The sequence below is a fragment of the Babylonia areolata genome, chromosome 19 (genome assembly GCF_041734735.1).
Source record: "Babylonia areolata isolate BAREFJ2019XMU chromosome 19, ASM4173473v1, whole genome shotgun sequence".
Taxonomy (NCBI): Eukaryota; Metazoa; Mollusca; class Gastropoda; order Neogastropoda; family Buccinidae; genus Babylonia; species Babylonia areolata.
The window spans coordinates 62,275,031-62,290,030 of record NC_134894.1 but is presented as its reverse complement, the minus strand read 5'-3'; the positions used below and the strand labels follow the sequence as shown (position 1 = coordinate 62,290,030).

Below are 15,000 nucleotides of genomic sequence, written 5' to 3'. Positions count from 1 at the left end.
TTCACAAAATAAAAATGATGATTTCTAATTAATGATAATAATAACCACCATTGTGATAGAAAATAATAATAAAACAAATAATGATAATAATGATAATATTTATTTTCAGTCTAATATCATCATCTTAGATGAACAGACTATAAATGAATAGACGGAAAGAATCTCACCTCACAGCACCTTTCTGTGAACGCATGAATTCCGCAGTGTACCCAAAGGCTGTTCCGGCGCTGCCCTGAAAGACTTTGGCCCAACTGACGTCGATGTTGTACGACTCTGACTGTGGCAGCAGACCACACACACTGACCACCAAGGCCCCCACACTGACCAGATTCATTCTGAATGTGTCAACGGTGTCTCATCACCACGCCGCACGATGTTCTGACTGATATACTTTTTTTTTTTCCCCCTCCCTTGTTCCGGTCTTTGTTTGGTGTGGAGATTATTCCACTGTCAATACCAACACCCTCCAGAATCTACAAAGCCAACACAGACTGAAAACATTCAACGATAATTTTTTTTAATTTATTTATTTATTTATTTATTCATTTAAAAAAATTTTTTTTTTTTTTTACTTTACCTGCATATTATTCCCTGCTGGTAGAGAGACAGAGACAGACAGACAGACAAAATATCCCCTTCCATTGATGAGGTCTCTTCCAATAATGCCAGCATCTTTCGGGTGATACGGAAACAGGAGGTCCCATATGCAGCATGCACATTGTGCACGTTAAAGAAACCATGGCCTACAGAAGGGTTGTCCCTGGCAAAGTTCTGCTGAGGAAACAAAATCCTCTTTGACAGTAAAACACTCTTCCAGACATGGGGGGGAAAAAAAGGATGTCCCCGTACTATGATGACGCTCTCTCCTTTTGGGAGAGCAGAACGACTTTCACACAGAAAACTACATTGAAACAAAAAGCGATACATGCAGTACGATGCAATAGGAACGGGAGGAACACCAGTTCAAAACAGCAAAAGAAGCAGCTCACTCCTTCACGGCACGTCACAAACTGTCCACAGTTAGTTTTTCGTGGTCGTCGCTTTTTGCTAAGAAATGTACATCCTGCTCTTGAACTGCTGACAGTGACAATGTCACTGTTCACCACGCCCATCCATCCTCTTTAGCGACGGCGTGATGTGAGTGTATACACATACTTTGGACCAGGATTCTTCCTCGAATTACATGTACTTTAAGTGCATTCTTGTCATCGAAGATCGGTATCGTGTAATATCGACAAATATAATACGAGGAAGTATTTGTATGTGTCACACACACACACGCGCGCGCGGGGGAGGGGGGTGGGTAACCAGTAACCACTCCAGTTGTGTATCCACACAAACACTTGTGGCCACTCCGGAGCGTGTTACATGCAGCGATTACCACGTGGGCCTCTCCGTTGTCACTTCACTTCGTCTGTGTGTGTGTGGTGGGTTGGGGGTATGGTGTGTGTGTGTGTGTGTGTGTGTGTGTGTGTGTGTGTGTGCGCGACAAGGCAAGACAAGACTGCACAGAAAGAGAAAAACACCACCGGTCACAGAGAGACAGAGAGAGGGGTAGAGAGGGGGGGGGGGGAGGAGAGAGAGAGAGATTCAAGATGGTTTATTCATGTATAGGCCTAGGCCCCTTATGAAGGGGAATGTGAACATTATTTTACAAACAATACATCACGACACTGTGAGCATCAATAAACACAGTCAAACAAAAATATACCTGCATTACAGTTCAATGTGTAGAACAATAAAAGAAGAAAAAAAAACCAAACAAAAGAAAACCAACAGCGTTTTCACGAAGTAGCCATTTCTCTGAATTTGAAAGCTTTGTATAAAAATAGTGAAAATTTGCGAACAACTTCAGGGGAAGTAGATGACATCAACAAGTTCAATTTAAACAACGTAGGTTTACTATAATATTTAGGCTGAATAAACTCCTCTCGAATGTTCCTTAAAGCTGGACAGTAAAGAACAAAGTGTATCTCATTTTCTTGTGATTCTTTACATAATGGACAGGTCAGATCACTGTCGTTACATGTTCTGTATCTGTAGTGATGGACCGCTAATTCTGTAATACCTAATCTAAATCTTGTCGTCATGTATTTTAAATGTATATCCATAAGGTTTCAGATCAGACACACCACAAAAATTCTTATAGAAACTAAATCTTTCACTATTCTGAATATGATCAGACCACTTCTGCCATCTACAATCAACCAGTCCTTGTCGAAACACACCGATAAACGCCTGGATTCTACCAACACCTTGGTTTAACCAAACAAATCCAAATCCATATTCAAATAAACAATGACAAATCTTGGTTGCCCAGTTCACTCTGGCTCTAGCATCTAAATCATATAGCATATCATAAGCTTTGCTGGGTATTCTGTTATGATCCATTTGTAGTAATCTCAACCAGTAACGTATACACCTGACTGCAGAAACTAGATATAACGTGTATTGATTCGTTTCACCATATACTAAGTCATCTGGCGTTTGCCTATCTACTCCTAAAAATCTCTTTAATGCAAAAGTGTGGACTGATTCACAGTGAACAGCAGCTTTGTCTAGACCCCATAATTCAGAGCCGTACTGCACAACAGGCTGCACTTGTGTGTCAAATAATTTGATAAATAAATCAAAGGAAACATTATTGAGCATATGCAACTTTTTCATAATACATATCAATGCATTTTTGGCTCTGCTTGCTAGATCTTTGCATGCCCCAACGAAACTCAAGCGTCTGGAGAAAAATATGCCCAGATATTTGTAAACATTGACAACTGGCATCAAACTACCATCATACACCCACCTTTCTCTGCTGCTCAAATAGCCACCCTTACGAAATACTATGATATTACTTTTCAACATATTAACTTTTAATTGGAGTGAACCTGCTGCATGGCGAAGGTTGTTCAACTGTGTTTGTAAACCTATAACAGTTTCTGACATCAGAATAACATCATCAGCTAACAAAAGTATGAATAATTCAAAGGAATCAATCGGAAACAAAGCCCCATGTCTTCCATTATTAATTACTTGGATTGCTAATTCATTAATGAATAAAGAAAACAAAATCGGACTGCAGGCATCCCCCTGTCTAACCCCAGCTGTACAGATAATAAATTCAGTCAGTTTAGCGCCGCAGCGAACTCTAGATCTTACTACATTATACATGCTTTTTAAAAGGTAAAGTTTACCTCTTATGCCATTCCTAAGTAAAACTGGCCACAGAAGATTACGATTAACAGAATCAAATGCCTTTTCGAAATCAATGAAAGCAACATACAACTTACGATTAAACGAAAACTGTTTCTGTACTAATGCAAGCAACGTAAACATGTGGTCTACAGTAGTGTATCCTTTTTTAAAACCGGCTTGGTGGTCACCTGTGATGTCATTTTCATCCACCCATTCTTGCAATCTCTTATTGATAATCATTCCATATAATTTACCACTTATGACACTTAGGGAAATTCCTCTATAGTTATTGGGATTATTTACATAACCTTTCTTATAAATGGGCAAAATTATTAATTCAATCCAGTTATTTGGGTAAATACCCTTTTCAAATAATTTATTGAATAATTTAAGAAAGAAAGGAACTACATGATCAGTGCAATTCTTAAACAGTTCACTAATGATTCCATCAGGGCCAGCTGCTTTACCATTTTTAAGTTTCCTTATTGCCAACAGTACCTCTTCTTTAGATATTGATCTGTGTCATCATCGAGTATATCATTGTAGCCGGTTGGGCAGGGTTCTCTCACCACGTCAGCACCAGTTTGCTTCAAGGCTTTATTGAGGACAAGACGGGGAACATATCGGGACTTGGGTAAAGGGAACAGGAGAGCGGGGGGTTAAAGGGCAAGGGACTGTCCTCGTGGAAGGAGGGAAATAAGTAAGTAAATGATTACCCCGTGGACAAAACAACAAAGTCCTCGTAAGCAAGCGTACAGTAATGTCTATTTACGTTCATTCACTCACTCACTCCAAACATCACTTTACCAAATATTTCACATGAATCTACAATTGTTACAAACGTGTGATAAGACTAAACTATCCCATTAACTGAAATGAGCAATTGCTTCCCGATTCGAAATTGTCTAATTTCTTAAAGATATTTATATAAATCCTAGAACTTCAAAACGTAAGTTGATGTTACATTTCAGTTAAGATTAACTCGGTTATTCGAAATAATCGCAAATCCGTTCAAATGCATAACATCTAAACAAAGTAAACTGATAGAATAATACCAATAAGGAAATACAAATAGCATTTACATTTTGGTATCAATTTCTCAATGGTAGAAATGCTTACTGTGAAGTATGATATATTTCACTCACCCTATCAGGTTGACAGAGGCCCGCACACACACTGCTGTTGCCTGTTCTCTTTTAAAGCTAACTGAGAACTGATGATATTGGTTCTACAAGGAAAGGGTAGGAGAACTCACTTCGTAAAAACATATCAAGATGCAGCACATCCACCCTACATGATTATTATTTTGCACGTGAAGTTATGATGCTAAAGCTAACACGGGTCATAAACGTGCACTCTCTCTCTCTCTCTCTCTCTCTCTCTCTCTCTCTCTCTCTGCGGGGCAAAGAGAACAATTTCACCCTGTTACATCATCATCATGTACAGCTTCATTTTCCACATTATCTACATTTGGTTGTAACAACTGCTGAAAATGTTTAAACCAAGTATCTATTTCAATGTTATGACTTGGTTGTTTTGTTTTAAAAGAGAGTTTACTGATATTATTCCAAAATTCCTTTTGACAGTCTATAGAAGCTACAAGCTTATCTATAAAAGATCTATTAATTTTTATATTTTTTTCTCTTTATCAAATGTTTATACTTTCTTCTCGAGGGAGAGAGAGAGGGGGGTGAGAGAGAGGGGGGAAGAGAGAGAGGGAGACAGAGAGAGAGGGGGGAGAGGGGGAGAGACAGGGAGAGAGAGAGGGGGAGAGAGAGGGGAGAGAGAGAGAGAGGGGGGGAAGAGAGGGGGAGAGAGAGATCGAGGGAGAGAGAGAGAAAGGGGGTGGGGAAGAAAGAGGGAGAGAGAGAGATAGAGAGAGGGGGGGAGAGGGGAAGAGCGAGATGGAGGGAGAGAGAGAGCGAGAGAAAGGGGGTGAGGGGAGGAAGAGGGATATATATATATAGAGAGAGAGAGAGGGGGGGGAGAGAGAGAAAGAGAGAGGGAGAGATAGATAGACAGAGAGAGGAGGGGGGAGAGACGGAGAGAGAGGGAGAGAGAGAGAGAGGGAGAGAAAGGGGGGGGGGGAGAATGAATGAATGAATGAATGAATGAAGATATTAGCACTTTGGCCGACTTACACATCTGCCGTTGTTCTAAGAGACACACAAACATGTACGCATATAAATGTAGTTATACTGAATACTTAATACATGTATAATGTACGAGTATAACACAGCGTCAAACTGAGAGACACAACATCACTCACATCTGTACGGAACGGAAGCGAGTAACACACACACGCGCGCGCACACACACACACACACACACACACACACACACACACACACACACACTAACACACACCAAGGGAAAAACAACAACAAAACCCTAGCATGAATGCTACACATGAATGATTCAAGTGAAATTAACACAGAAAAGTAACGATAAAATTTTAAACACAGATGTAAGAGACATAAAAGGCAGCAAATAAGGCGACGGGTAATAGGGATATGGACAGATAGACACATCATGTGAAAGACAGAGAGATGGAGAGACAGAGGGGAGAGAGAGACACAGACAGACAGACAGACAGACAGACAGAGATGTAAAGATATGTCAGTGTGGGAAGGAAAAAAAAAAAAAGAGTTGGGTGAGGGTGGTTCACAATTTGTAATACATGTAAGTATACAAAATCGTAGACGTGACCAGACTAGAGTTTGATTTCGTTTGTTTGTGTCCACTGTAAAGAGAAAATCTCTGAGAGAGAGAGAGAGAGAGAGAGAGAGAGAGAGAGAGAGAGAGAGAGAGAGAGAGAGAGAGAGAACAAAATCAGCTGAGTTGTCATATCATATGATTTATTGCTGATGATCAACAACAAAAACAACAACAACAAAAAACAAAATACCACAAATAAACAAACAACAAGAAACAAACAAAAAAAACAACAACAACAAAAAAACCCGTCCGGTGTAACACCCTATTCATACCCCAGGTGGTTTGCCCCGGGTCAAATTTGCCTGGCCCAGACTACCCCAGTTGTCTATGTTTACTGGCCTGGAATGACCCCCGGGGGAAAACTTCAGCTGGTCAGGACTGACCCGCCAGTTGGGTTTTAACCCCTGTTGTATTCAACTGGGGAGGGGGGGGGGGGAAGGGGTGGGGGAGGTGTTGTCGTTTTCAACTGGGCGTATTGAGTGGGGGGGGGGAGGGGGGGGGGGGGGCGCATCGATCTTGACTAGCGAAAAAATAATGACCCGGGGGGGTAAAATCTGGCGGGGGGGGGGGGGGGGGTAGTTTGAGGCTGTTACGCCGGAAACGGTCATTTCACAGCAGATCTGATGGAAGACATGTCAAGAGATCCAAAGCAACAAACACAACACAAAACACTACTGCCCCCCCCCCCCCCCCCCCTCTTCAGACCCAGCACAAACAGAATCAACCCAATATCGCACAGGTACAACAATCATCAATATAATCATGATGATGCCTATATACATTAGTTGATGAAACATGTTTAAATATCTTAAGATTCCAGTAGACAACAAACACTACAGGGTAAATAAAACGATGTTAAAATGGATCAAAGAAGAAAAAAAAGGTCTTCGGATTACAAAAATCAATGACAGTATTCACCCATTTGCGCTGCAACCAACAACCAAAACAGTTGTTTTGCAATTAGTTAAATGTACAAAGGCAAACATGTTTGCTTTCTTTTATCGTTCCGTTTTTTTGTTGTTGTTTTTTCTCTCTCTCTTTCTCTTTTCTTTCTTTCATCTTCCAATTCAGACAAATCACTCCAACACTTCTTCAGTGAATGTCATCTTCAAGCACTTAAACAGGGAGATTCCTTTAAATCTGCCTCTGAGCCTCCCAAGGCAAACAAATCACTCCAACACTTCTTCAGTGAATGTCATCTTCAAGCACTTAAACAGGGAGATTCCTTTAAATCTGCCTCTAAGCCTCCCAAGGCAAACAAATCACTCCAACACTTCTTCAGTGAATGTCATCTTCAAGCACTTAAACAGGGAGATTCCTTTAAATCTGCCTCTAAGCCTCCCAAGGCAAACAAATCACTCCAACACTTCTTCAGTGAATGTCATCTTCAAGCACTTAAACAGGGAGATTCCTTTAACTCACGCAGTACGGCCAGTCCTCTCTTCTCCTCTACACAGACCCCTCGGATGTCCAGTGGGTGTCTCAATGACCCAACATTTAGCTTCCGTCGTCAGAATTGTGGTATTCTTTGTCAACATTCACGTCTTCATTATATGAGCCTTCGCTTGCAATATTTTGATGATGGTATTTGGGGTGAAACGCTGGTAACGTCGTCTCTTTCGCCGTTCGTATGGAGAGAGTTAAATCTGCCTCTAAGCCTCCCAAGGCAGACAAATCACTCCAACACTTCTTCAGTGAATGTCATCTTCAAGCACCAAAACAGGAATGTTTGTTGAAACCCGATAGATCAATTGAATTTCAGGCTTACTGTGAATATCTCTGGAAACAATGTCACAAAAACCCATTCACTCACTCGCACACAAAAGGAATAAGTAATGGCTGCAGATTATGCAACAAAACAAGAAATGTAGACACATCTTTTTTTGTTTCTCAAAACAGCTTTTGTTATACATCTTTCCCTTTGAAATATCCGTGAAGAAACCCATGGGAGTGAGAACGTGAAGATGAATTACAAAGAATTAATTTTTATGAGTGGATAGCGTGTGTGCAGAGTTTTTATTGGTTTTTTGTTTGTTTGTTTGTTGTTGTTTTTTTTGGTTTTGTTGTTGTTGTTGTTGTTGGTTTGTTTGTTTGTTTGTTTTGTTTTGTTTTTAGTTTATATTGCAGCTGACAATTGTTTTAGAACTCAAGCACCCTTCGTTGTGGAGTAGTGGAGTCAGCAGACATATATAGATATAGCTGTGTGTGTGTGTGTGTGTGTGTGTGTGTGTGTGTGTGTGTACATAGTGACAAACTGCCTCCCCACCCCCCCACCCCCCAACCTCCACCCCCCCAACCCCACACCCCCTCCACACCCCACCCCTCCAATCCGCTCGCCTTCGACGATCTAGCATGGCTGGTGTAAGGGGGAGTCACTCCTTGTCCGGGGCACTGCCGGAGCTGGATGCTCGCCCCTTTTTCTTCATGCTGCGGTTGCTGTCGTAGAACCCACTCTGTCGCTTGAGCTTCTCCAGCTTGGCCTTGTTCTTCCGCTTGAAGAACCCACACTGGGAGACACACATACCGGGTTGTAGTAGTAGCAGTAGCAGCAGTAGTAATATTCAACAACCATCTACCTGAAGATCTAGTAGTTATCAGCCCCATCCACATGTAATATGCGGTTTCTGTTCAAACGTGTGTGTGTGTGTGTGTGTGTGTGTGTGTGTGTGTGTGTGTGTGTGTGTGTGTGTGTGTGTGTGTGTGTGTGTGTGTGTGTGTGTGTGTGTGTGTGTGTGTGTGTGTGTGCGCGCGCGCGCGCGCGCGCAAGTTTTTATATTGATATGCACTTGTGTGTATCCTAATTTCTACTGTATCTGTGTTTGTGTATGATTTTCGATTTATGTTCAAACCTTGTTGTGTACTATCCCCCCACCCCCACCCCCCACCCCCACATTATTCCTTGTGACCCCGGTACACTTGGTAATAAAGACATATTCTATTCTATTCTCTTAGCAACAACAGCAGCAGCACCACCACCAGCAGCAGCAGTAGTAGTAGTAGCGGTTAAACACACACACACACACACACACACACACACACACACACACACACACACACACACAACCGTGTTAATAATAATGAAATTGATATACCGCCTTTCCAAGTAAAACATGTTCGATTGCACTGCACAATATAAACACCGATTTGTAGTATAAAAAAGGTATTGAACATCAACACAATACAAGACAAAACAAGACAATGCAACAAAACACAATACAATTCAGCACAGTACAACACACGACAGCACAGCGCAACACAACGCAACGCAACACAACACAACAGAACACAACGCAACGCAACGCAACACAACACAGAACAGCACAGTAACACAGCACAGCAACACAGTACCACACAACACAACACAACGCAACACAACACAACACAACACAACACAACACAGCACAGAACAGCACAGTAACACAACACAGCACAACACAACACAACACAACGCAACACAACGCAACACAGAACAGCACAGTAACACAACACAGCACAGCAACACAGTACCACACAACACAACACAACGCAACGCAACACAGAACAGCACAGTAACACAACACAGCACAGCAACACAGTACCACACAACACAACACAACACAGCAACACAGTACCAAACAACACAACGCAACACAACACAACACAACACAACACAACACAACACAACACAACGCAACACAACACAACGCAACACAACACAACACAACACAACGCAACACAACACAACGCAACACAACACAGAACAGCACAGTAACACAGCACAGCAACACAGTACCACACAACGCAACACAACACAACACAACACAACACAACACAACACAACACAACGCAACACAACACAGAACAGCACAGTAACACAACACAGCACAGCAACACAGTACCACACAACACAACACAACACAACGCAACACAACACAACGCAACACAACACAGAACAGCACAGTAACACAACACAGCACAGCAACACAGTACCACACAACACAACACAACGCAACGCAACACAGAACAGCACAGCAACACAGTACCACACAACACAACACAACACAACGCAACACAACGCAACACAACACAGAACAGCACAGTAACACAACACAGCACAGTAAACACAGTACCACACAACACAACACAGCACCAAACAACACAACACAGCACAGTAAACACAGTACCACACAACACAACACAGCACCAAACAACACAACACAACACAGCACAGCAACACAGTACCACACAACACAACACAACACAACGCAACACAACGCAACACAACACAGCACAGCACAGTAACACAACACAGCACAGTAAACACAGTACCACACAACACAACACAGCACCAAACAACACAACACAACACAGCACAGCAACACAGTACCACACAACACAACACAACACAACGCAACACAACGCAACACAACACAGCACAGCAACACAGTACCACACAACACAACACAGCACAGTAAACACAGTACCACGCAACACAACACAGCACAGTTGTGAGCTGTGAGGTCCCCCACCCACCCTCCAGGCGATCAGAACGATGATGACCAGCAGAAGCAGACCTCCGATGAGGCCGCCGATGATGTACCAGATGTTGATTTCATCGCCTCCACTGATCCTCTTCATCTGGGTCCTCACCTGGCAGACAGCACTGACCATGGGGAAGTCACGACAACCATCAGAGGGTCGTTTATTGCTGAGCTCAAACGTAAGTACACGACAGGGAACAGATACTTCCAATGAATGAAAGAACGAATGAAGGGTTTATTCATTATGGGCCAGTGCCCCTAAATGAAGGGGTATGCTACGACATAATTATACGGTCACACAAAAATGTTGATAATATATCATAAAAAAAAAAAGAAAAAGAAAAGATAATTCATTACATATCTTACCTCTATTACATGACCACATTTTTATGTTATTATTTTTATTTTTATTAACTGTCTACCCTGTTCGGTTTAATGATGAAACACACATTGATTTTTGACTCACTTGTGTAAACAAAGTGAGTCTATGTTTTAACCCGGTGTTCGGTTGTCTGTGTGTGTGTGTGTGTGTGTGTGTGTGTGTGTGTGTCCGTGGTAAACTTTAACATTGATATTTTCTCTGCAAATACTTTGTCAGTTGACACCAAATTAGACATAAAAATAGGAAAAATTCAGTTCTTTCTAGTCATCTTGTTTAAAACAATATTGCACCTCTGGGATCGGCACAAAAAAATAAATAATGAAGCCTAATTATATGCAAACTGCATTTACTGTTATAAGAGCAGTCATTATTATCATTTTTTGTTCAAACAGGAACTTCTTTTGCTAAGCATGGAAGTTTTATTTATTTTGCAAACGTTTTGGTGCAGATAGTAAAAAAAAAGGGAAATTACTCTAATTAATGCTAGGGGACTAAATTTGCTTTAAACTGATCTTTCTCATCTTAAACATTACATTTTGAAATTATACTCAATACATAAAAAGCTTGTGTGTTTTACTCTCAGTCACAAGTGAGTCTTGAAGGCTTTGCCTCTCTTGTTTTTCTTTCTCTAATCTTTTTGTGCAGGCGCTGAGAAGCCGTAGATTAAAAGATCAGTGCAAGTTCTCGACAGAGAAGCAAGATGGTTCCAGAGGGGAGTAAAGGAGGCAGTCCACATCGCCGCCAGGAACCCCACCCTCAACCGTGACCGGGGCCGACACAACCTGCCGTCGGTGTACTCCTCACCCGGCAAGTCACACTGTCGGGAGTTCGCTCACGGCGATGCGTACAGCTGCTAGTTCTCTACCCAGCAGTTGCGCTGAAGAAGCCGGCCGCATCGCCGACGAAAGCTACGCAAGTGAGTAGCCTTCTTTGACTGAGAGATCGGTTTAACTTGGTAGTCATTAGATGATCAGTTGCCATTGTCGCTGTTGCCATAGGAAACCAGAGGTGATAAGACAAATGAAGTAGCAGGCATTATCTTGGGTCAGTTGGTCTGTTGTGGTGGTGGTGGTGTGTTCTCGGCGATCCATGAAACGTAGCGGTCATTGTGGATTGTGAGTTCAGAACCCAGGTGTCATGTTCTATGTGTTATTCTTCACTACTGAATAGTTTGTTTGCTTGTTTGTTTTAGAAATACCAATGAAGATTTTTTTTTTTTTTTTTTTTTACCGTATTGTGTACATTTGTATTTGTATTCCTTTTTATCACAACAGATTTCTCTGTGTGAAATTCGGGCTGCTCTCCCCAGGGAGAGCGCGTCGCTATACTACAGAGCCACCCATTTTTTTGTATTTTTTCCTGCGTGCAGTTTTATTTGTTTTTCCTGTCGAAGTGGATTTTTCTACAGAATTTTGCCAGGAACAACCCTTTTGTTGCCATGGGTTCTTTTACGTGCGCTAAATGCATGCTGCACACGGGATCTCGGTTTATCGTTTCATCCGAATGACTAGCGTCCAGACCACCACTCAAGGTCTAGTGGAGGGGGAGAAAATATCGGCGGCTGAGCCGTGATTCGAACCAGCGCCCTCAGATTCTCTCGCTTCCTAGGCGGACGCGTTACCTCTAGGCCATCACTCCACATGTAATGCAATTGCCAAATGAGAAGTAAACTGACATTATGTTATACTATGTTGTGTGTGTGGATTAGAACTGTCATGGTGGCGATGGCGTTCAAAAGAAAATACAACTTTCTGCACAAAGGGGGAAAAAAACTGCATTAAGACTGTAAAAATAGATGAAGAAGAAGAATTATAATGATGATGATGATGATGATAACACAAATAAGAATGATGATGATGATGATGATGATGATGATGATGATGATGATGATACGAATAAGAAGAATGATGATGATGATGATAATGATGATGGTGATGGTGGATGATGATAATGAAAAGGAACTGAACAATGTGGGCCATCGTTTAAAAAAAAAAATATATATATATATATATATAAATTAAAAGGATCGCCATCATAAACTGAATACCTCAAAGACACATCAACAGACTGAACACCCAGGCAAACCAGCCGCAGCTTATCAGTTCACTGTCAAACCACAAACTAAGCAAACGCTAATCAGTCATTCACACACTTCACTCACTCGAGCTCTGGTGTCCATTTTGTATCTTCGTGCTTGTTTAGGTAACAGACAACTATCATTTATGTGGCTTTAGGTGTGTAGGTTTTGACCGACTATTACGACAAGAGTTCTACATGCTTCTTCACGACTCCTCTCTCTCAACCGCGATCAAAATGATGCGAATGCCTTCAAGAATCAACACGTCGTGTTTCGCGAAACCAGCCTGGCAGTTATCAGTATCAGTAGCTCAAGGAGGCATCACTGCGTTCGGTCAAATCCATAATATAAACGCTACACCACATCTGCCAAGCAGATGCCTGCCCAGCAGCGTAACCCAATGCGCTTAGTCAGGCCTTGAGAAAAAAAAAACACAACAACTAAAAAACAAACCAACCTGGCAATCTTAACTAACCTCTCGACGTTTGGGTTCCGACCAACGGTAGAACAGTGCAAGGTCTGGCTGTACCACTGAGGTTGTCGTCACGTAAAACAGGGAGTCGACGTTCTGGAGAAAAAGAAAAAAGAAAAAAAAGTAATGACCAAAAAGGTTAAAGGGCATATACCTTTTTACGGTCCTATGGGCGGTGAATTCATATCCACTGTGTCTAGGGCTCGGTACAGGAAGGCGGGGCCCAATTCCACTGATTTAATATTTCCAAACAGTCAGGTAGCAATTCACTCCCAGGTGTGGACTGTGGAAAGACGGAGTAAAGTGCCCTTTACCAAGGACACAACACCATGCCGAAACGGGGCCTGGAACCCTGATCACTGGTCAACACTGGATCACAAGTCCAGCGGCTGTCAGATTCTGCCACTGCACCGCCTGTTGTGGAAACCTTTCGTCAAATATCAAGACTAACATCTGATCCGTCGTTTATCAGTCATTTATCAAGACTACCTTTTGGCCTGTCTTTATATCAAGACTACCTTTTGGCCTGTATTTTATCAGTCATATATCAAGACTACCTTTTGGCCTGACTTTATATCAAGACTACCTTTTGGCCTGTCTTTTATCAGTCATATATCAAGACTACCTTTTGGCCTGTCTTTATATCAAGACTACCTTTTGGTCTGTCTTTATATCAAGACTACCTTTTGGCCTGTCTATATATCAAGACTACCTTTTGGCCTGTCTTTATATCAAAACTACCTTTTGGCCTGTCTTTATATCAAGACTACCTTTTAGTCTGTCTTTATATCAAGACTACCTTTTGGCCTGTCACAGTCGAATATCAAGGCTACCTTTTGGCTCGTCTTAGCGTTCCGTGAAAGTTTCGGTACAGATAAGGTTCAAACTTTCCGTCAAGTAGCTCAGGGAGGTACACACTGACGCACGCATCACTGACCCCGGGAAAGGCGATGGCGGATCTGCGGAGAGTGACCGCGACATTGACCTCTGCCCTCTGGTTGGCCTGCAAGGTCGTCAGGGGGCACTTGTACGTTCGGCACTGGTAGCTGTCACAGTCCTGTGACATCACACACACACACACACACACACACACACACACACACACACACACAAAGTGTTGGAATGAAACTCAGCATGATGATAGGTATAAACAAGACCTTTGAAGTCATCTGCTTTATGATGCTATGGTAGGCAGGGTGAGAGGTCAAAGGTCAAGTTCAATATTTGGTCAAATAGAAAAAAAAAAAAAGTTTGACAGAGGTGGAATTTAACACCTCGTGTTGATCAAACTTGGTATGTGGCATTATCATGGGTACGGCACCATCACCAAAAGAAATTCAATATTACAGGTTAAAGGTCAAGGTTATGACATGGGGGTACGATGCAGAAAAGAAAAGGAAATTTTCTTCCTAAAATTACGTTTACGTAACATACTTACCGTGACCCACTGGTGCAGACTCCGGGAGGGGTCTGATTCCTGTCCTGTGCAAACTACAACCCACCTATGCGGAGAAAACGAAAGTAGCTACGGCCGATAACCTCCCGAAGTAGATTACCTCCCCTGTGCATCCCTGACTTGCACCCTGTTTTTACGGCAGCCATCTTGACTCCTGATCTATTTTAACTCTCACCATACGAA

General features: G+C 42.2%; 2 protein-coding genes across 12 annotated transcripts in view; both read right to left on the bottom strand.

Moving 5' to 3' along the window:
- LOC143293910 (integrin alpha-IIb-like) overlaps positions 1-1,290 on the bottom strand; it is a 42,745-nt gene extending 41,455 nt beyond the window's left edge. For 5 of the 10 annotated variants that reach the window (XR_013056825.1, XR_013056824.1, XR_013056823.1 and 2 more), the window contains exons 1-2: positions 990-1,290; positions 168-491 (exon numbers count right to left, since the gene is read on the bottom strand). Coding sequence is in view for 6 of the 10 variants with exons in the window: in XM_076605269.1 (XP_076461384.1) it covers positions 168-334 (167 nt within the window). In the remaining 4 variants the exon portion in view is untranslated. Of the gene's footprint in view, positions 1-167; positions 492-925 lie in introns of all 10 variants that reach the window. The other 5 variants (XM_076605271.1, XM_076605273.1, XM_076605272.1 and 2 more) reach the window with 5 other exon arrangements.
- Positions 1,291-6,593: 5,303 nt separating this feature from the next.
- Positions 6,594-15,000, bottom strand: part of LOC143293909 (integrin alpha-IIb-like) — a 48,347-nt gene continuing 39,940 nt past the window's right edge. For both annotated transcript variants that reach the window (XM_076605267.1, XM_076605268.1), the window contains exons 20-23: positions 14,299-14,418; positions 13,365-13,457; positions 10,423-10,539; positions 6,594-8,417 (exon numbers count right to left, since the gene is read on the bottom strand). In XM_076605267.1, coding sequence (XP_076461382.1) covers positions 8,283-8,417; positions 10,423-10,539; positions 13,365-13,457; positions 14,299-14,418 — 465 coding nt within the window. In that variant the 3' untranslated portion in view covers positions 6,594-8,282. The remainder of the gene's footprint in view (positions 8,418-10,422; positions 10,540-13,364; positions 13,458-14,298; positions 14,419-15,000) is intronic.